The sequence below is a fragment of the Triturus cristatus genome, chromosome 4_2 (assembly GCF_964204655.1).
Source record: "Triturus cristatus chromosome 4_2, aTriCri1.1, whole genome shotgun sequence".
Classification (NCBI taxonomy): Eukaryota; Metazoa; Chordata; class Amphibia; order Caudata; family Salamandridae; genus Triturus; species Triturus cristatus.
Window position 1 is genome coordinate 264,621,391 of NC_140586.1, and position 23,090 is coordinate 264,644,480.

Here is a 23,090-nt window from a genome sequence, read left to right on the forward strand (position 1 = left end):
CATAAGACAGTATGCAAGATATATTATGTACAGCATAAACGGTAGAAGGATGTAATACTGCGCTAGCATTATCTTTTAGCTATGACACATATATTCATATCCACAAATAACATAGGCTAAAAATGTGAGTACTCATTCGATGCGTTCTCTAACTAATTCTACTCCAGTGTACCTAAGTGTAGGACAAGGTAAGAAGTAGGTGCTGTATGCTATAGCCTGGTATACCATAGTATGGTATGCTAAATCTGATATGCCAAGAGTCCCTCTAGGTTCTAGTCAGCTCCATACCTTAAGAATGAGAGAGGTTGGAATCTCTATCCGGTTCTCGAACTCTAACACCCCGTGAAGGGAGTCAGAACACTGGAAGCTGGATTCTCTGTGAGCAGGGATAACAGCGTCTTGTCAGTGCGTCAGGCCGGGACACAGGCTCCTCTAAGTCGAGGTCTACTCCTTGCTTGCCGCTGTGGCGAGCAGTATCAAGTCTTGCAGGCGAGCCGTGGCTTGTCATGGTAAGGGAAGTTATATTTATACCTGAAAGGTGCTCAGTAATGTTTGCATTGACGTACAGTCTGGCAGAGGAAGACATCATGAATGAACCTGTAGGGTATAGTTAGGCTTTCCTGTTTTCAGTTTCTATTTTTGGTAAATTCTGGTGGTGTTTTTTCAGTGTTTTCCAGTGATTTCAATACCTCAAAAAAACAGTGCTTTTCAGTGGTTACTCATTTTCGTGCCATAAAAAACAACTGAGACAGTGTTTTACCGGTGTTTATGGAACGCTTTGCTGTTATTATTGCTTGCTTTCTTCGTCAGGCCCCAGCCATGGTAAGGACCACACTGTATGACATTTAAAGTGGATAAGAGGGCGATCAGGATGTGTGCTGAAGAGAAGAATGCCAGAATATCACCATCTGACCAGACCAAGCAGTGTATATAGGTATATAGGTACAAACTACGCTATTTGGTACTTCATTTGGTGTCTTACAAACTAATGGCTCACAGCGCATATATTGCATTTTCTGCGTTGTTTACGCGTGGGTACCATTGGCCATCTGTCCCTTTGGCTGGCTGTCTTGTGACGGCCACTCAGACATGCACAATTTGAAACCGCTAAGTCAGCAGTCTTAAGACAGCTGGGTTAGAGTGCAGGGTGCAGGGGAACACTGAGTGAGGCCACTCACCCCAGTCATGGCTCTGCAATCACAGCAGGAGACCGGGGCCAGGACTGGTGCCCTCATTGCAGTATCCAGTTCCTCAGCAGAGATCTGGAACTGAGGTCGTCGGTTCAGGTAAGTTTTATTTTTAATATTAATATTTGCACGCGCACACCTGCCTGCCTGCCTCATCCACTCCATAAATGACGGCCACCACTGCCTTCACCCGCGAGAGGATTCCAACTGCCACAGTCCCCAGAAATAAGTCAAGGTGCTCACCAGCACAAATTATCCACCGCCTAAAGAGCATACACAACAGAGTGTATTTATCAAAACTTTATGTTGGTCCACAATGAGTACACATTTTCTCTTCCTGATAAAATGGTTTTATTTATATCCAAAACAAGCACTATTTGGCTGCATCAAAACCTTCTTGAAAATAATTGGTTACCGACTCGCAAATTAGGGGTTGTACATACCACAACCCTTTTTAACAGACGCAAACAGCCCAATTTTCCATTTGTGACTGCAAAAAAGGGTCATACATCTGGCCGGATATTCTTTACAATTGATCCTAGAATCCTTTTCCAAATTTGCACTCTAAAAGAAAAGTGTGCCTGCATCCAGGGATTGTCTAAAGCTTCCATGTGATGCAGTGTAATTTAGTGCTTCACGCATGTTTTCCCATTGAATGATAACCATATTAATCTTCATGCACCATATTAATCAAAGGATAGTAGATGGCTATATTTACTTTAGTGAGAGCCACATATAAATATAACGGCATTATAATCAATGTATTCACTCATGCTAACTGTACTCATGTAGTCGCCATCTTTTTACCCTCTTAACATTGACTTGACTTGTACTTAGACCTCAGCCACTCAATCTATTTCTTAAATACATGCAATGCAAGTTTCAAGTTTTCTCTCTTCTCTACAGGTAAAGTCTACAAGAAGCTCTCGTTAGTTGTATAAAAAAGCTTTGTTTATTGTTGGGAAATGTCAGATTAGCTAGCATAATTGAAAGTTGGTGGAGGATGTGCAGTGCATGGGGATGGGAAAGAGCCTCCTGTACCAGGCTGACCGGTCTGTTGCTAACTTCAAGGCAATGCAACTGTGTACCACTTTGTTCGACCCTGGGGATCTGGGGAGTCTACTTGTCCCAAAAGAACATTGTCTCCTGATTGGCCATCTAAAGGGAGTTGTTGGGAAGATGTTTACAGAAGCTTTTACTGTGTATTAATATTGTATTCCTAAAAATAGTTTAGTGAATCCTGTCCTGACTTCGTTGAGAGAAAGCCTTTCTCAGCTTTGCTGATTTCTCTTGCCCCAGGTGTTGACGTCATGCTTCAATTCCCATTTGATTCCCTTACAACCTTCATTTTATTCTTCTGGCACTTATTTAGAATATGGAAATTCCTTTGTGTGACAAATTTGCATTATAGTTTGTGCTCTTCACCTCGTTATTTTTAGCATATTATTCTTTTTAATATACAAATTCAGACTGTAAAATGACATAGCCATTCATATTTTTTCGCATCAGCCAAATGGTGCCACCGTGTGTCACACGATTTCAGCTCCCTTCACACGGTCACATGGCGAGGAGCCTAACCCACAGAATGGCAGAAAGGACAGCTGGAAAGCACTGCAAAAGGCGGCTTGCCAGCTCTATTTTGGAGGCTGTAGCCAGCTGATGCCCATTAAGGGGTGTAAAAATACCCTAGGACGTCATAGACAGCCTCAGCGACGCTTTGTGTTTTTTGGGTGGGGAAAGGGAGAGTGGGCGGTTTGTGGCGGGCCTATCTCCTCTCGGGTAGTTCTAGGCACGAGGCCCCGTCGATCAGTTTTTGGGATAAAATTATTTGCTAATTAATCAATTTCTAACTTTTACTAAAGTTCCTTATTGTGCAGCTATTGGTTTCACTGTTATTGAAATGCGTTGCTAATGCCAGCTTCGTTCATACGATTTCAGTCAACACCAAAGGTCCATACGACCATTGCAGGCTCCAGGCGCGCAACACCCATTGGACTCAAAGGGCTTCAGCCCGCCCCGTCGTGTGTGGCAGCCCGGGATGAGACACCTTCCTGGGCAAAAAAGCAGCCGCACCCGAGCACTTCACAGGTCTTTAAAAGACCATTTGCATGTTAATGAGGCCTTGCGGTTGTTTCACCCCTTCTAAGAGCCCCTGCAGCGCCACTCTGCCTATTGCTTAAAGTTCAGCCCACCCCGAAATTTTTGCTCAGCCCCCCCGAAATTTGGCTCTAGTTGCGCCTCTGATGCACTGTCTATGCAAATTCCTTCAAAGGGTAATTTATGCATGCAACTTTTATGTCGAAAGAGGCCGTTAAAAAGTTTAATTGTATTCATCTGAAAAATATGAATGCTAATTTTGAACAATGTCCCCGGTGCCGTGGGTACATCGGGTAACCGTACACTAAGGCGAGGCCCTGTCAGCCACGTGCTGTGAACACTGTGTGCGCTAGGACCGAGGAGATTGTAAACGACCGGAAAAAATAAAGTGAGAAGCTGTTTCCATAGTTGCAAAAGCGAGGAAGAAGAAAGCACCTGCCATAGTATGTATACAGCAGAAACCCACAAGAAGCCGAAGGTGTGCTGCTTGCACTGAAGCCGCAGCTGGGGGCACTTACTTCTCCCTGCTGAATCCGCTGCCAGGAACGCAGCTCACAAGACACTAGTGTGGGCTCTGGAGGGACGTCCCGGCGCCGAGAAGTCACCCCCGTCCCGTTCATCGCCTGGCTCGTTTACTCCTACCTGGCCGTCGTTGGCTTCGGGATATACATACCTCTGCTGTCGGTCAAAACCTTCACTGCTCGGATGCTGGATTGTACTGCTTTGGCTCCCTCAAGTGGCCAAAAGGTGTAAATGGCCAAGTGGTGAATCACATTTGAAAAATTCAGCGATACTCGGTTTAAACCGGGTCAGCTGATTTGCACTCGGTAGGGTAATCTCGGGTAGAGTCGGTTAAAACCGAAATCCAGACAGCCTAGGTTTAGTGGTTCATGCATAATAAATTAGTTCTTGGAGAAATCAATAATCCTGGGCTAGGGAAACTCCCAACAGCTTCAGGGTCTGTTTTTTAAGAACTCGTTGTGACGTTGGGGTGGACGGATGTAGGTGACCATGTCTGTATTTGGATAGCATGGCTAATGCCTAAATAAGGACTGTGATCCTATGGCTATATAAGGGCAATGCGAATTGTGCCTATATAAGGACATGTATCAGGAAAACACATATACGGACACCTAAAGCGGAACACAACAGTCCCCCCACTCCTCCTCTCAAAACGATTAGTGTCTCCTCGCGAGGGTCGAGCCCCAAGAGTTATGTCTCTTCGAGTGTAATTAGGCCCAATGAGTCAGCAGCAGCCCCTGTGACCTGGTACCTGTGTCCCCTGCCGACGCAGGGGACCATTCAATAGGGCAGTGAGTCCTCTCGCGCCCCGACCTGGGTTCCCTCTTCGTCCCTGACAAGTTCGCTAATCCTCTCGGCAGGAGTTGTGTTACTTGACTCCGCGCCAGCCCTCTAGCCAGTCCGTTGCAGATTCGGGGGTGTCAAAAACCCAAGCTCTACCATCAGTCTCCACATGTAGGTGCACAGGGAACAGCATGGCATACTTCACTCCCTTTACCCGGAGCGTCTTCTTTACAGCCAGGAAGGATCGGCGTTGTTTCTGAACTGCCTGCGTGAAATCCGGGAAAAGGGAGATTTCGGCGTTCTCGTACTTGAGCAGCGGACCCGCTCTGGCATTTTGAAGAGTTGTATCCCTGTCGTGGTAGTTCAGCACTCGTGCCAGCATCGGCCGTGGGCGAGCTGCAGGTTTCGGCCGTCCCCCCGGGACTCTATGCGCTCTTTCGACTGCGAAGAATATGGACAGGCCTTTGGGTTGTAGGTGGGTGAGTATAAGGTCCTCTACAAATAGGTCTGGCTCCTGCCCCTCTTCCCACTCCGGCACTCCCAGAATTCGTACATTGTTGTGGCGTGTGCATCCTTCGTAATCGTCGAGCTTACTCTCAGCAAGCATCCGAAAGGACTGGAGTTCACGTATTCTGGTCTGAAGGTGCGACGTGTCTTTCACTAAGCTTGAAGTGGTAATCTCTAATTGCTGATTTTCGACAGGTCTGCCCTGATCAACGTGAGGTCTGTGGAAATTATGTCCATCCTTTGATCGAGGGATGACCGCACCCCAGAAATGGCCTCTATGACATCCTTGAGCGTTAGTTCCGAGGGGTTTTCCTCCGTTCCGCCTCCCGCCTTGCCTCTGGTCCGCTGGTCCTGGGGCGAGGCCTTAGGAAAAGCATACCGGTCCAATCTGTTCTGCTGGACCATCTTCGATCCCTTTGAGCCAGACATCTTGGATTTCCCAGGTTTCGGCCCCAGCTCTTGGCTTCAGCTACCACACACAGTGATCTGCGGTCGTCTCTTGCAGTGACTTGTCTACTGGGAGGCACGACACTCACAGGCCGCTACGTTACCGGTGTGTCAGAGCGTCATAACAGGGAGGGGGCAGCAGCGTCCAGCCACAGCGGGTTGGTATCAACGGAGTCTCACATTACTCCACAAGTTCGCACTGAGCCTCTAGTTCTCCCAGCTCTTAGGCCAAAACAGTAGCGAAGAGAGAGGGAGGCCTCCCCCCCCCCCACCCCCCCCAGGTGCACAAACAATGTCCAGACCCTTGATTACCCCAAGGCCTCCACTACAGCACCTCGCCGCTGACTCACAGTCTCAGCGCGATCGGCCTCAGCGTTATTCCGGGGGGCACCTGTCACTGTGGCCCCCCCCTCCAGACAGGAGCGTGCCGGTATTAAGGGTGCTCCACAACTGCTAAGACTCAGGCAGTGATTCCGAGTCCGGCCTCCGACAATTTCAGTGGGCTGGACGTCGCCCGCAAAAGTTCGTCATTGTCCCTGGGGCGCGATATCTCTTGGTCGACACTGGGTGCACCATTCGCTTAGGGTCCTGCAAGTGAGCGTTACCGTCGTGAGTTTCCACAGGAGCTATGATGGGCGAGGTGTCTCTCTGTACGTCTTTACGTATTCGGCCGCAGCGGGTACTCCACCGCCCGGCTTCAGCTCTTGTCAAGGCCGCAATCGTAAGCTGCTGGATCTTCGGGTACCGGGGGCGTACAGCCGCGGCTTTTGCACTGATGGGGTCTGCGAATGCTCTGATCCCGGTTTCTGATCTTGGGGAACGGATTATTATAACGGATAGTCGGGGAGAAAAAGGGTTTGACGGAGTGAGCCTAACCAGCAGCCGCCATGCTACGCTGCGCAGCCACGCCCCCCGCAAATGGCCATTGTTGATTGTTTAAGTGCAGGGAAGGTGTCTCTTCCTGCACAGAAACAATCACCCTTACAATATGGCAACAGGGTGCCTGCGCTGAACACTAGGCAGCTCTTTTTGCACTAGCGCTAAGGGAAACAAAGAGGTGTGCCTTATTCTTGTGAATACTGCGCATTCATGTGTTTTGAAAATGTTGGAGCGCAGCGGTGCCAAATTTGGTGCAGCTCCACGCTCCAACATTTTCTTGTAACTACGCCCCTTAGTGCATCATTTATAGGGAATTGGCATGCGGCAGCGCCACAAGTCTTACTGCTCTGCCCTACGCCAATGTGAAAGGGCAGGAATGCACTGCATTTATGAAATATGGTTCATTCCTGTCCTTTCTCAATGCGCTGACGCACAATTTGCTGCTTAGCGCCAACGTCGCCTCATTTGCACCATGGTGCCTCTGTTGCAGGCAGGATTGTTTTTGTGCAGGAAGGGGCAATCCAGAGAGGCATTTTCCATTCTGCAGCACACATGGAAAGAGGAAAAAATGAGGAGAAATAAAAATAGTTCTCCTTGTTTGGCCTGCTCTGGGGAGGCGTAAGGTTTTGGCTTTGCCCCACGTTTACGTGATTAAGTAAATCTGGGGCAGCGTCAAAATCCATGTGTGCTGCCTGGGAAAACCTACCGCAACATTGATGGAACGCAGAGTAAGGCAAGGCAATGACTTGAGCTGCTTTGTCTAACTCCATATCTCTGAGGCCATGCAAAGCCACGCAGAGTGGCTTTGCCTCGCCTCATAGATATGATTGAGAGGCTTGTGCTGCCGGAGCGTCAAAATCCTGCAGTGATGCTCCAGCGGCCCAAGCCTCTCATAAATAAGCCCCTTAATGAACAGGACCTCAAGTGTTAAACCACTACCAATCATTGCTTAAATTTGAGTACATGTTTTAGTTGGGTGTGTTTTACCAGAGTCTGTGCTGTCTGCAGCTCCCATCATTACATAGCAGGAATGTGTTATCTGTTTCTAATTAAAGAAATCATCTTGCAATCACACACCAAGTCTTACTCTTATTTCTAGCAGCATAAGAAGAAAACAAAATGGCTCCCAACTGCCATCCATGCCTAGCACGCAAATTCGATATAACCGTATCGGGGGAATAGCCTGGGTGGTTAGTTGCATCGAAGCCTCCATGTCTTCTCTCCTGCTGTTGTAGGGCTCTATCACTACATGTGATCACAACTTCTCCCGAACATGACAACCAAGCCATAGGCACTACAACAGAGACAACATGATAATGATGTATTAGAAATACAAAACTTGGGCAGACGTTCTGTTCAAGCTCGGGTGTTGAGGTGTTCGTACAAAATACGAATATCTACTAACACAATTTTGTTAAATATAGATTTACCATTCTCAATTTCATTAGTATAGAGAAAAAATTCTGGCTTAGATATTTTTGTAGGATAATGTTTTTCTACTTGATAGGCTGAGCTACAACCAATGAGGATGACACCTATGTATTCAGATATTTTATTTGCAGAGTTTTCTCAAGACTACAAAGACACGTTGCAGTCGGTAGGGTGCAGAGGTCTAATTCATAGAACAGGAAAAATGTGTTTACTGAAGCTGGGCAAGGTTCATCAGAGACACATTTGACCCGAGGGGATCCCTTATCTAGTATTAGTGAGACTCTACTCTTTGTAAATGATATTACCTACATGCCAGTTCGAACAATTGTGTCTATAGGACTTTTCTGAAATCTAGTTGGTTGGTTTCTGCCTTAAGTGGGGAAATCAACTTGTTCCAGTGACTAGGCCCCTGTACTCCAGGAACCTGCCTGCATGTGCAACCCATTTGAAACTTTTTTTGTTAATTCAAGTAGGAGATGGCTCCTCAAAGATTTTGGGCTGTGGTGTAGCGCGGGACAGTTCAGGCCTTTATCCCAGTAGGCCGTGTCATTGCGCATAGGATTTGGAAGTTATCTTTTGACTCCCCTGGGCGTGAGTGGAGTGACTCCAACTTACACCGCTGCAGCAGCAGCCTCCCACAACCGTCAGCTAACATGAATGCTGGCCTTCGCAAGGCACTTCAACGCATTGTTGTGTCAGTATAGTGCAGGAAAAGAAGGAGGCAGAGTCAAGCGTGCTCTTGGTAACTGGAGTATGGGCACGTGCGCCTAGCTCCCTTGTTTTATCAGGGTCACCTGACTGTTAATGCCTGTTCATGGTAGTAGCTGCTGGTGTTGTGGAAGAGTGGCAGGGCAAGGGAGGAAGGGGAACAAAATAAATAAATAAATACATAAATAAATAAATAACACTTACCTGCAGCCGGCCACGTCGTGGTCTTCTGCTCCTCTACTCGCAGGCACAGACTCTCAGACTCCACTGCGACCAATCCTGACGCTGCTCTCATGTCATGAGAGCAGCACCAGGATTGGCCAGAGTGCTCTGAATTTGCGTTCCCAGTGAGACTGGGAGCCTGTGCCTGCTCTCTCCAACCAGGCAATGCAGCTCGGGTTGGAGACTGCTTCAGTGCGCATGACAGTTTGGCCTGCCTGAGATGGCCATCATGCACACTGACAACAGTGTCTATCAGTCCTCTTAGAGTATGTTATTCCCCATGGCCCCATCCCCAAATACTCGGCAGGGAAGGAAAAATAAAACGATAATAAAACGTGCCGCTGGTGTATGGACGGGGTAAGGACAGCCTTCTCGGAGAGGGAGGGTGCCAAGATATGATACTACACACAGTGCATGTCCATTAGGTTGATGATTTTTGTTCGGAAATGCTATGTGTTGTGCTTGCAGTGGACATGCCACATAGTCTTGTGCACTGTGTAGCAATCAGAACTGCACACAGATATTTAAAAGAACACTTTCATTTAAAATATTCACGATAAGCAGGACTATGGCTGCAAAAAGAAATAGGGCATTATATGACAACACATGTATTTTCAACAATCGGACTGAAAGTGTTCAAACTGTGTGTGAGCCTGGCCAGTGGTGGCATTCCAGTCTGCTCCTAGTAGCACGTACAGTCTTACTGTGATATGTGGTTAACGCTGCAGGGGGCTGTGATTGTGTGCTCCATTGTAACCTAGTATTCTTGTCTCATCTAGGTGGGTCCACTGACGCTGCCCAAGCATGAGGTTCAACAAACATGCCAAACTGCTTCTTTGGAAGAACTGGACCCTCAGAAAACGACAAAAGGTACGCATTTGATTTGGAAGAAGTGACATAAAGGTCAGAGGCCAAATGTACCTGTAGATCTACTGCCAGCATATTCCATGTTCCCGGTGTCTGGATTGGCCAGTTTACCGTAGTCTATGTTAATTAGCTGTGACTTGTCCTAATCATGCTCTCGTCCACTCTTTGCTTTCTCCTACCAACTGTATTAGCGCTCTATCACAATATCACAAGTCGAAATATTGACCTAACGATACATTGATATCATAATATAGACCCCCTCGAAATCATCATTGCTGATTTAATAATAGAAACTCTGGGGCATATTTATGGGGATTTGGCTTAAGTCACCTTGCTGCACCACTCTACGTCAAAGTGAAAGATCCTTTCCCCCTGTGTTGGCTCAGTTTTGGCACCCTAGCGCCAACGCAGGCGCCCTTGCAACATGGTGCAAGGGTGCCTGTGTTGTCTGCAGAATTATTTTTGTGCAGGAAGGGGCACCTTGCTGCACAAAACCAATCCTGGGAGGCTTTTTCCTCTTTCTATGTGTGCTGCAGAATGCCTTGTAACTTAACGCATGCTTTTTTTAAATATAATTGACAAGTTACTTCAATCTTTGGGAGTATGGTTTGTAAAAGTCGGAGGTAAATGACGTAAAGTAGATGGAACCAGGGGATGGAGTGTGCATCCAGTGACGTTTTGTGATAGACATAGAGGTCCAGATTGCCCCTGAACTGTTTCCCTAAATCTGCTGGCTCAGTTTGAATTAGGATTCCAATTTATGAAGTACTGTTCCTCAGGAAGAACACCTCCGAATGGGACCACAGCTCGAGGCCTGCAGAACTTAGACCTACACCCACACTGACCGACCATGCACGCATACTCGGCATCATCCTCGTCAACCAACTAATCATGAAACGATAAGTCAACGCAGTCGCCTCCTCCTGCTTCCACACATTTCACATGCAGCACAGAATCTTCAGATGGATCCCAACCAACACTAGAAAGACAATCACTCAGATCCTCGTCACCAGTCACCACGACTACTGCAATGCCCCTTACATATGCATATCCACCGAACTCCTCAGAAGACTCCCAGACCATACAGAACGCTGTACCCAGACTAATCCTGGACTTCCACAAACAAACCCACATTGCCCCCCCACCTGAGAGACTTCCACTGGCTCCACACACAGAAGAAATGTCAGTTCAAGATACTCATGCATGCCTACAAAGCCCTCCATGACCTAGGATGAGCCTACATCAACCATTGACTGAACTTCCACCAACCCGCTAGACAACTGTGCTCCTCACACACACCCCCTGCATTCGTCGCAGCGGCAGTGGTAGCTACTCCTTCTCCTACATTGCTGCCAAGACCTGGAAAGACCTTCTCCTCCTGCTCCATACTGCCTACTCGCTGGCAGACTTCAGAAAGAAACTCAAGACCTGGCTCTTCGACAGAGACACAGTGCTCAGATGCCCTACTAGAGGGGACAGTGTTGCGCTTTTCAAATGCTGTTTGACTGATTTACAGCAAAGATTTGTGAAAGGCTGATTGTGTGCAGGCGTGGATGAGAACGGTTGGACATCTTGAGTTATCGAATTGGCTTGCACAGGGGCACTCAAAGCAAGGGCGTAGCCAGAAAATTAAACTCTCACTTTGAACTTATGCTCTGATGACACCAAGCAAGCGAAGTAAGTGAGTCCGAATCGCCCTAGTCGAGCTCCTTTGTTTCTTGCACTCAAGCATCTATCCATTCATTATTTCACCCTTCCATCCTTCTGCTGATATTCACCATTACACCTTTACATTCTGTCAACAAATCATTCGTTCATCCATCATTTAATCTTTCACTATGTTATCCATCCATTGGCAATTTCAGTCTTCCATTCATACATCCATCATTTATGCATGCATCAATCCATAAATATATTCACCAATACATCCATTATTTGACTTACCCATCAATCAAAAAAGCCTTTCATCCATCAATTGGTCTTTTGTCCATCCATCCATCCATTCATTCATCCATCATCCTCTCAGATTTCCATTTCCATTGCCAGCCATCTATCCTCTTAAATTTCCATTAACTGTCATCGATCCATCCCCTCGGATATCAATTTACTCTGCCGTCCTTTCACCCACCCACCTATCCATCTGCCCCACCACCCATCCATCCACCCATCAATCCTCTCCCAGATTTCTACTCATCCTCTCACCCACTCATATATCCATCCTTGCACCCACCCATCCTCTCACCCATCCATCCATCCATCTATCCTTTCACCCACTCATTCACCTACCCTTTAACTCACTCATCTACCTATCCTTCCACCCATCCATCCTATCACCCATCTATCCATCCTCTCACCCACTCATCCATTCTTTTACCCACCCATACTTTCTTCTTTATATAGTCTATTTCGGATTCAAAATCCTTAAAAAAACATAAAATGCAGTAAGGCACTCAGCTATAAAGCCCTATAGTCGTAATAAAATTACATATCAATAAAATAAAACAGCAGGTAATACTCTGTCTTTTGCATGCAAATAAGGAACAGTAAATATGAGGCATCGATATGATACTGCAATTAAGTGTAGTATTGAACCAACCTATGTGACCTCCAGCAGGGTGCCCCTTGCCCAAGAAACTTGCCTCACAGTAATGATTCGTAAACCTGGCCTGAAAACTGGCTCAACACACTGAGTTTCCTGGAAAATGCAGATATCAAAATAGTCAAGATTTCCATTTCCATTGCCATCCATACACTTAGATTTCCAATCAGGGTCTACAAGTATGGATTTTAATCCAGCAACCTTCAAGGAGACAACTTTCCAACCATCACAGAGTATATAACGGCATTATGGACACAAGTTTTTTTTTAAATGACACTTTTTTAATTGCAGCCTGGGATTGGCACCCTGCGGGGTCCAGCGTTGAGTTGGTAGCTTCTATATAAGGGGCCGCACTGGGCACAGGAAGATTAAACTTTAGTTTGACATTAAAAGAGGCCATACAAGAGGAACGAACTTTCCAGTCTATGAAGTCCTCTGACTATCTCTGGGAATTTAATGTAATTTCAACATAATCATAGCTATCGCCTGGCACCTGATGGTGAATCACACTCACAATATCTGAACATACTATAGTAAGACATTTGCGCACGTTGCAAAATCAGTGAATCTTTTAGTTGGTCAAAGAGTCCCTTGCTTCTCTAGCCCCACAGAGACGTTTGGGCACATTATGCATGTATACAATCCCACCTATGTCATTTTCATACATGCGTAGATCATTAAGCGATGAGTTTTTAACAATCAACAGTGTGTTAGTTTGTTTATGTAGGTACCTTTGACCAAATAGGGACCCTTGCTTTTAAGTCAGGGAAAGGGGATACACTACTGGATAACCCCTGCTCACCCCCTTGGTAGGTTGGCATGAGCAGACAGGCTTATCTCAGAGGCAGTGTGTTAAGCATTTGTGAACACATACAGTAATACAGTGAAAACACTACAGATGGACACCACACAAGTTTTATAAAAATAAGCATTCTTTATATAGACTTAACACAAGACTACAAATGACAAAAATCCACAATACTGTACTCAAAATAGACTTAAAGATGGTAGAATGTCACTTAGTTCAAGTTGATGGTAAATGCGACAAAGTTCTAACAAAAGTACCTGGTGGCGTAACGCAAAACAAACAAAAGGTTCGCAGGGATGGAGATGCTTTGGTTCCTTATTTCGGGGTAGACGATGCGTCACGCATCAATGTTTGCGCATAGTAGGGGCTGCGTCTTGATCCTTACCGGAGGGTAGGTGATGCGTTGATTCTCGTACTGCGTTCCGGTTACGATGCGACAAGATGGCGCCTCAATGCGATGCGACAATCCGGTGCGATACGGTAAGATGGTGCCCTTGATGAGACGACGTGAAGATGATGAGTGCACGCCCTGCGGCCGTGCGGCGAACTCTGTAACTTTGGAGCCGCGACAGGCCCTGCGACACGCTTCTCCGGTGATGCGACGGTGACCTCTGCGGCGTCGACGCGCTTCTCCGGTGATGTGTCGGGTAACAGCTTTGACGAAGGCACGCTTCTCTGGTGATGCGGCAGCGACCTCTGAGGCGGCAACACGCTTCTCCGGCGATGCGACGGCAACAGCTGCGACTGCGACACCCTTCTTCTCGATAAGTCGTGCTTACAGCTCCCAGCGTCACGCAGGCTTCTGCAGACAGAATTCCCAGCAAGGAAATTCAGGGGGGAGCTGGTGGTGATGTCTTTTGTCCCTGAGACTTCAGCAGGAGGCAAGCACAAGTTCAAGCCCTTGTAGTAATATTCTGCAAGATGATGAAAGTTCTTTAAAAGTTCCTTATCCTCTCCTTCGCACTGAAGACACCACTGTAGACCAACCCAGCAACACAGCACACTGGCAGGGGGGTAGTCCAACTCCTACAGTTTCCTTGGTTCTTCTCCTTGGCAGAGGTTTGTCTTGTTGTTCCAGAAGTGATCTAAAGTCTTGGGGTCTGGGTCCCCATATTTATACTACTAAATTTGTTGTCCTCTGAAGGCAGAGGGGCCTGTACCTAGTCCAAACCAGTTCTGTGCAGTCCTGGAGCACTTTGTTTACAGGGCTCCTTCTTTCCTTTGACAGTGTGGCCCAGGGTCATCAGACGAACCACAGGAGGTGGAGCCAGCACTGTGGAAGGCAGGCACAGCCCTATTCAGACCCAGGTGCTGCTCCTCCCACCACTCCACATGCAGATCTCTCTATTCAGCCCTGGCCTGACTCACCCTGTCTCCTGGAATCCCCCAGCCCCTGTCACTCACAAAACCAGACACACAATTCACAAGCTAGCAGAGGCAGGCTGGATGGTTAGGTAAGAAAATACCTACTTTCTAAAAGTGGTATTTTCAAACACAGTATGTTAAAACCAACTTCACTAAAAGATGTATTTTATCATTCTGAGTTCAGGCTTACTAAACTCGAATTTCTACCATGTTCCTTGGGTCAGTTAGGATTATAAGGTGTTATAATCAAACTGCCCATTCTAGCCTAGGGGGACATGCCACACACACCAGGGCATGTCCTACCGTATACTTACAATGCACCCTGCCCTTGGGCCTACCTTAGGAGTGTCTGATATGAAGAAATGGGAAGGTTTGGGGACTGGCAAGGGGGTGCACTTACCAAGTCGACATGCCAGTACTAGACTGCACACAAACTGCAATGGCAGGCCCGAGACAGACTTTACAGGCTGCTTCTGTGGGTGGCACAATCAGTGCTGCAAGCCCACCAGCAGCATTTGATTTACAGACCCTGAGCACACATGGTGCACTGTACTGGGGTCTGACAAGTAAATCAAATAATCCAATCATGGAGTCACTAAATAATACATTAATTTACAATAGAGATCGGATGCACTTTAGCACTGATCAGCAGTGGTAAAGTGCCCAGAGTCATAAAGCAGCCAACAACAGGTCAGAAGAAAAAATACAGGAGGAAGGCAACAAGTTAGGGATGACCCTTCAACAAGGGCCAAGTCCAACACAACCCCCTTCCAGCCAAAACGCAGGGTAGAGCAATCACTACCTTGATGGGCTTCCCTGCTTTGGGCGATAGAACATGGACCTTGGCCTGCAACAGCAGGAGCATATTCCAGTTCTATGCCAATCTGACCCCATTTGGATCCCTCTATCCATGCTCTCAGGGCTCCCCAAGCTAACCCATGGCCAACACTTCTCCTCACCTGTGGACACCACCTATGCAGCACCTAACCTTAGCTTGCTCACAGGTGTGTCACAACAGACAGACAGCAAGCCACAGTGGCCACTGACAGCAGTCGGTGATGAGACCCAGGCTTTATGCTGCTCAGGGCTCTCAAACCTCTGTGGCATCAGAGAGCGGGGGGCAGTAGCCCCAGTTGCTTGGCACCCTTTGTCCACTCTCCCTCCTGTCAGGTCCGGTATGACATCCTGGCACTGACCCACCGGCCCCGGGCCTGTACCCTGCGGCTGGACAGGAGACTGGGGTGGGCTTTCCCACACCCAGTCCTCCTCCTCCTTGGGGCTCTGTACCCTCCCACTTGGAGTGGTACCCCCTTCCAGAATTGTCAGGGTGCCTGTAGCAGGTGTCCTGCACAATTCGCCCACCAGTTCAGGGGTTCTATCCTGCAACTGGGCTTCCAAATCAGAGGGGACACCCTGAACCTGGCCCCCCAACCTAGGGTCTAAACCCTCCAGTTGAACCGGGGTCAGAGGCGAGGACTCCCTCCCTCTGCACCCCCTTCCAGAGTACTGCACCCTCCCATCAGGAGCGGTACCCCCAGAAGACAAACTGGCCAGGACACTGTTTACATTTGTCCCACCCTCCAGGTCAGACAACACCTGAACCTGGCTACCAACCCAGGGACCAATCCCTGCGGTTGAACACTTGCCGGCGCACCAGGACTTCATTGGGAGCACATATGCCCCCCCCGAGGGTGACACACAACTCATGTGTCGTGTGACAGTCTGCCTGGCGCAGATCTCCCGACCCCTGTCCATCTGACAGTGCGTGAAGATCCCCCAGGACAGAAGTGGTGTCACCATGGTCATTCATCGGTGACTCAGCCCTTCTGGCTGGCCCCTGACCCACTGGTTCTTCCACTGGGGACTCTTTCCCCCCTCACTCTGGAATTCTGCACCCTCCACTTAGGAGTGGCACTGCCAGACACCAGAACTGATGGAGGCCTGCTTACTCCCAATTCACTAGACACTACGGGGGCCCATCAGGACAGACTAGGCTCCCCACCTGGTGTTCCTTAAAGAACCAGCCAGGCTCTGAGACTGAGGTTGGGCACTATCTGGACATAACCCATTCTCACTCCTTCCCCTCAAAGACAAGACGTGAGGCCCTGCACCCCTCCCACTACAACGGGACCTAGCTGGGCTACTCTGAACCCCTTCCCCCACTCTGGGTTGGAAGATACCTGAGCCACTCCCCTTAGGGTCACTCCCAAATGCCTCCCCAGACCCTTTGGAATCCACCAAAAGGTCTGCCTCCAATGTGAGCTCCCTGGGGTCAGAGAACTCACTCTCCAACAGGTGTTAGCATAGCTCTGGAAAACAGGGACTTACAATATGCTCTCCCACAATTAGATCACACAGCCCCCTACAAGGGTTAACCAAACTATCCTTCACCTCACCATCCATTGCCTTGCACACGTACTCCACACCACTCTCCTGAGATTGGCAAGACAGTATCTGACTGTCTCTGTCACTTAAACCCACACTCTTCTGGGTGGTCTTCACACTCACACACCAGGACTTCAACCATGGGGGAACCCCTCTCCCTGCACCTCTCATCTAGAGTCAGTACAGTGTCCCGCCCAACATTAGGACCATGAACCCCTGCATCAGTTTCCCAATTCACCTCAGGGACACTGCACACCACTGGAGCTACCTTATATCCTAGAACCTCCTGGTGTAAATTAACCCCCTCCTTCAAGTCAGGCGCCACATCTCTGGGTGTCTGTACTACTCCCTCAGCACTAGAAAATTAAATTTTGCTGCCACAATCTGAGCTGGACTCCACCTCCAACTCAGCAAAGCTCACTTCCTGATCTTCCCAAATTTCTTCTTCTTGGGCTAAGGCCCTTTTGGCCTCATCAAGCTTTCTCAGCTTCTCATCAATCTCTCAGCCTCTGGTCATAAAGCCAGAAACCAGGCATCTGTTTCTGTTTCTTCCTCACTTTTGGAGAACTCCTCCTTCTTAGACTCAACTGGTAGTGTTGCCTTCCAGCGGGGTAACTCATACTGAAATAGGAATGACTCTAGATCCTCCTTGCACCTTCTCTTCACAGGCAGCCCTCTTTCCTTGCAAAACACACGTAACTCCTTCGTTGAATAGATGGACATGTGACAGAAGTCGAGTTCCATTTTGCAACAACTAACCAGAGCCATAGCATCAAAAAATACTTCCAGGAGGACACCAGAAAACAGTATGTGGTCGCGTTTGGTCTGCTCTCGCTAGTAGTGTACACCAATTACTGTATATGAGTCACAAATGCAAGTCTAGAATCCTCACCGCTGACCACCAACGCTAGAACTGGGGGTCTCTAGTTGGCAGGGGTAGGTACCTTTGACCAAATAGGGACCATTGCTTCTAAGTCAGGGAAAGGGGATTACACTACTGGATAACCCCTGCTCACCCCCTTGGTAGCTTGGCACGAGCAGACAGGCTTATCTCAGAGGCAATGTGTTAAGCATTTGTGAACACATACAGTAATACAGTGAAAACACTACAGATGGACACCACAAAGGTTTTAAAAAAATAAGAATTCTTTATATAGACTTAACACAAGACTACAAACGAGAAAAATTCACAATACTGTTCTCAAAATAGACTTAAAGATGGTAGAAGTCACTTAGTTCAAGTTGATGGTAAATGTGACAAAGTTCTAACAAAAGTACCTAGATGCGTAACGCAAAACAAACAAAAGGTTTGCATGGATGGAGATGCGTCGGTTCCTTACTCCGGGGGAGACGATGCGTCGCGCCTTAATGCTTGCGCAGAGTAGGGGATGCGTCTTAGTCTTTACCGGAGGGGAGGTGATGCGTTGATTCTCGTACTGCGCTCCAGTTACGATGCTACAAGATGGCGCCTCGATACGATGAGACAATCCGGTGCGATTTGATAAGATGGCGCCCTTGATGCGACGACGTAAAGATGATGCGTGCACGCCTGGCAGCCGTGCGGTGAACTCTGTAACTTTGGAGCCGCGACAGGCCCTGCTTCTCCGGTGATGCGACGGCGACCTCTGAGGCGGTGACACGCTTCTCCGGTGATGCGTCGGGTAACAGCTTTTCGGCAACTCCATCATGGACATCATCTCCCCACATGCCATCGTGTCCACCAACTACACCCTACTTGGAGACCTCAACTTCCATCTCGACAACCAACTGGACCCCAGCACCACATTCCTCCTGGACAACCTCCACAACATTGGACTCCGCCAGATCGTGACCGAAACCACGCACTCAGCAGGACACACCCTCGACCCCCTCTTCACAACGGTAAACTCCATCACCTTCAGCCACACCACTGAATTCCCATGGACTGACCATCGATGCGTCCACTTCACCTTCAGAACACCCACCATCCACAGACACCAGCACCTGCTCCCACGAAGAAACTGGAGCAGAATCACCGACGACCAGCTAACCTTATCACTCAGCAACTCCACCCCAACCATCGCGGAAAACGACGACCCCAACACCGCCGCCTGAACCCTGCACAGATGGATCTCCGACAGCGCCAACACCATAGCCTCCCTCAAGAAAAACAACACGCACGCCAAGAAAGCTAGATGGTTCACCACCGAACTTCGAGAGTCCAGATGCACTTGCCGCTGCCTCGAAAAGGCCTGGAGGAACCCCAAATCCACAGAAGCCCACAACAACTTCAGAGCTGCCACCAACGCCCACCACCAACTCATCAGAAAAGCAAGGAAAAAAGCGATTGAAGACAGAATCTCCACTCATGCACACAACAGCAAAGAACTCTTCAACATCATCAAGGAGTTCGCCCAACCCACCAGCGAGTCCACCGACATCCCTCCCTCATAAGACCTCTGCGACAAACTCAGCACCTTTTTCCACCACAAAATCAAGAGCATCTACGACAACTTTGACGAAGACAACCAACACACTGAACCCTCATCAAAAACCCCAGACACCCTGAAACCAGCGATCGACAACTGGACAGCCCTCACCACCGAAGACACACTGAAGACAATGAAGTCAATCCACTCCGGGGCCCCCACGGACCCCTGCCCCCACCACATTTTCAACAGAGCCGCCGACACCATCGCACCCATGCTCTGCCACACCATCAACCGCTCCCTGGCAACCCCTTCATTCCACGACGACTGGAAACACGCTGAGATCAACCCCCTCCTGAAGAAACCCTTGGCGGACCCCACTGACCTAAAAAACTACAGACCCATCTCCCTGCTCCCGTTCCCAGCTAAAGTCATCGAGAAAGCCACCAACAGCCAACTCGCCACATTCATCGAAGAGCACAACATCCTCGACTCCTCCCAATTCGGCTTCAGAAAAAACCACAGTACGGAAACCACCCTCTTCACCGCAACAGACGACATCCGCACCTTAATGGACAAAGGAGAAACAGCAGTCCTCATCCTCCTCGACCTCTCAGCGGCGTTCGACACAGTCTCTCACCGCACCCTAATACGCAGACTCCACGACGCAGGGATCCAAGACAAGGCCCTCGACTGGATCTGTTCCTTCCTCTCCGGCAGAACGCAGAGAGTCAGACTCTCTTTCCTCTCAGACCCTACACTTACCACCTGCGGAGTCCCCCAGGGGTCCTCCCTCAGCCCTACGCTCTTCAACATCTGCATGGCTCCGCTCGCCCCCATCGTCAGAACCTACGGACTCAACATTGTGTCATACGCAGACGACACCCAACTCATCCTCTCCCTATCCAACGAACCCACCACCGCCAGACACAACTTTTGAGAAGGCATGGAAGTCGTCACCAAATGGATGAAAAACAGCTGCCTACAACTAAACACCAACAGAACTGAAGTACTCATCATGGGCCCAAACCCCGATGCCTGGAACGACACCTGGTTCTGCAGGAATTGTATTCAACCCTGGGGCTTTCCTGATCTTCTGAGCCAGGTTTGCCACTATGGTTTCTTCTAGAGAGAAATAAACTAATTCTTCTTTATACAATTTGTTATTAGTTGGAGAGACAATATCTGATTTGTTCGTACTGTAAGGTGTATCTGCATAGAGAGTTGGGAAATGCTCCTCCCAAAGCTTTGCTGTAATACAACATTCTGGGCTTGCATAATTTCTACGTCCATCTTGAGTAACTATTCGTCAAAAGCGCCTATACCTTTTCTTTTTGTTGCAGCTAGTAAGTATTCCCAAATACTGACCTCCCACTGGGCTTTACTGGTCTGAAAAATATTAACACAATTTTTTCTAACCTCAAGGATCTCTGACCTCTGTTTGTTTTTTTAAAGCTTTCACCAAATCCATTTTGCGTTTTTCCAGGATTCATTAAACCATTCATTGGCTTTCATTTTTAGGTCTCGCCTACGCAGCGCGCATGCGCTGCATAGGAGGACCTTTAGCTGTCGTTCTGCTCTTTTTCGAAGCACATACTCGTGCTTGTGGCGGCATCCACCTTGCGGGAATGTACAGGGGCACGCCACAAACACAAGTATGTGCTTCCAAAAAGAGCAGACTGTGCATGCACCACTCCCGGCCTCACCTCCTGCTCCCCCCCCCTTCTCTCTCTCTCACGCGCGCTCCCAAGACAGTACTGACGCAAACTGCAAGCAGAAATTGGATGTGTGTCTCACTCCCGGGCTCCCTCTCACTCTCTCTCTCTCGCTCTCTCTCTCTTTCTCCTCACGCGTTCTCTCTCTGTCTCTCCCGCTCTCTTTCTCTCTCGCGCTCTCTCTCTCTCTCCCCCTCTCTCGCTTTTTTTCTTGGCCGGTGCATTCCTGAACTCTTTCCACCCAATGCGTTGCCTTTTCTGTGAGACGATGCTGTCCCCCACTCCATCCTTTATCTTGTCATGATGGACAGCAAATGTTGGGGTGCAGTCACATGCTTGCGGGTTCAATGCGCACTCCCACAACAGAGAGAGATGCTGCTGCTACAAGGCATGCGATTGAGCAGAAAACGGGTGCTTTCCACGACAGAGGCGTGTGATTTGGAAGGGTGGAGGTTACTCACATGCACAGGGCTCCCCTCAATTCCACACTGTTTTGGGGGTGTTGCTCCTCTGCCCCGAACAGGACTCCCTGCCGACAGGGTGCTCCCGTTGCATTGCTGACACGCTCCCTGCAGAATGTCCTGGCTTGGGAGCGCACCTTGTATCGTCTCCTGGAAACCTGACTGTTTTTGGTGTGCTCAGTATATTAGGCTTCTACAAGCTACACACTATCTCTCACTTCCCCCAGCAGCTGATTGCTCACTTTTTTACAAAAGCACCAGACGGGATGGAGTGATGCAGGGGCGGGAAGGCAACGCTTTTCCCCGGCTCTAGCCAATCAGCAAAGGCTTTTGCAAATTCAGACGCCTGGTATCCGCCTCCATGCTTCACCCCACTCGAGAGGGGAGGCGTCCACAGCTAAGATAATCGTGGTCGGCCAGGTGTAGGGCTTGGAGTTCCCGCTCGCCTTTCACCTATTCTTAAATGGAAAAGAAATCACGTACAACCCATCCCTTAATGAATGTGTATAACACTTGTGCACACAACTTCAACCTGGGTGGGCCAGGAGCGCAACACCCATAGGGCTGAAAGGGCTTCAGCCCCCCTCCGTCAGTAGCCATAAGAGGGGTAGGCTGGGCTACAGCAGGTGGGCCAAGGGTCACTCATCCTGATTGAAGTCTGAGAGACATTTATAGTTTTTCTGGCTTCCGTTTAGTTTATTTCGTTGTTGCTTCTCGTGGTTTCGCTTTCATCTTAATAACCAGTCACATGGGCTACATAAGGTGTCCTGGCTTAGGTTTAAAATAGCAGTGATCCCAAATGTGATATAATCAGCAGATGTAGCCATCCAGGGCTCCCATTACAACAAAAGCAGAAAAGGGAAGCTATTATTTTTTTTATTTTTTTTTTAAAGCTTTATTTAGCGTTGGAAAACATAACAATATGAAAATATCGGCTGTGCAGACAGTCAATAGCAAGTACGGAGACACAACATTACACTCCCCTCTCGTATACAAAAAGCAGCTCATTATCAAGGCATCGAACCAGAGAAAGACCCCCAATCTAGAGCCCACCAGTCTCATCCGCCTGTGCCCATTAAAGGAAAAGGACGCAGTCAGGACCCACCAAGCATGCTCAGCGGTCACCCCCATCATCGGCCCACAACCCCCAACGCAGCCCACACCGAGAGGATACAGCCCCCCAACACCCAACAGGGAGGAAGCCCAGAACTACCCTACTCCCGTAGGCACTATTCCGGAACTGGAGCTCGGTGGGGAAGAGCTCGGGAGGGTAGCGATATAAGACTTGTAGGGGCCCCAGATATCTTTGGGACGCGCCACTGTAGGGAGGAGACTGGCGTAGATCTCACTATTAGTGCTGCAATAAGCCATAGACGTGAGCCACTTCCCGGCCGTGGGGGCCGTTCTGCCGCCCCAATGCTTTGCCACCTCTCGCTTGGCGAGTAGCAGGCCCAGGGAGGCAAGCCTGCGAACATTCTTGGGGAAATTTACTGTGTAGCCCAATAAAGCCACCTCCGGAGTGGGAACCAGCGTGAGCCCCAACATAACGCCAAGGATCTCGTGTATCTGCGTCCAGTATGGTTGCAGTCTGGGGCATGTCCAGGACAGGTGCGCAAAGTCAGCATGTGGTGCAGCGCATTTCCAGCATGTGTGTGGGCGCGGGGGGTCAATGGCGTGGAGCCTATCAGGGGTCATGTAG

At 48.8% G+C, this 23,090-nt stretch overlaps 1 protein-coding gene across 2 annotated transcripts in view; it reads left to right on the forward strand.

Annotated features, from left to right (window-relative positions):
- The window catches only part of ABCA4 (ATP binding cassette subfamily A member 4), a 1,118,748-nt gene that overhangs the window by 80,923 nt on the left and 1,014,735 nt on the right, over positions 1-23,090 (forward strand). For both annotated transcript variants that reach the window (XM_085601480.1, XM_085601481.1), the window contains exon 2: positions 9,563-9,653. In XM_085601480.1, the coding sequence (XP_085457606.1) occupies positions 9,588-9,653 (66 nt within the window). In that variant the 5' untranslated portion in view covers positions 9,563-9,587. The remainder of the gene's footprint in view (positions 1-9,562; positions 9,654-23,090) is intronic.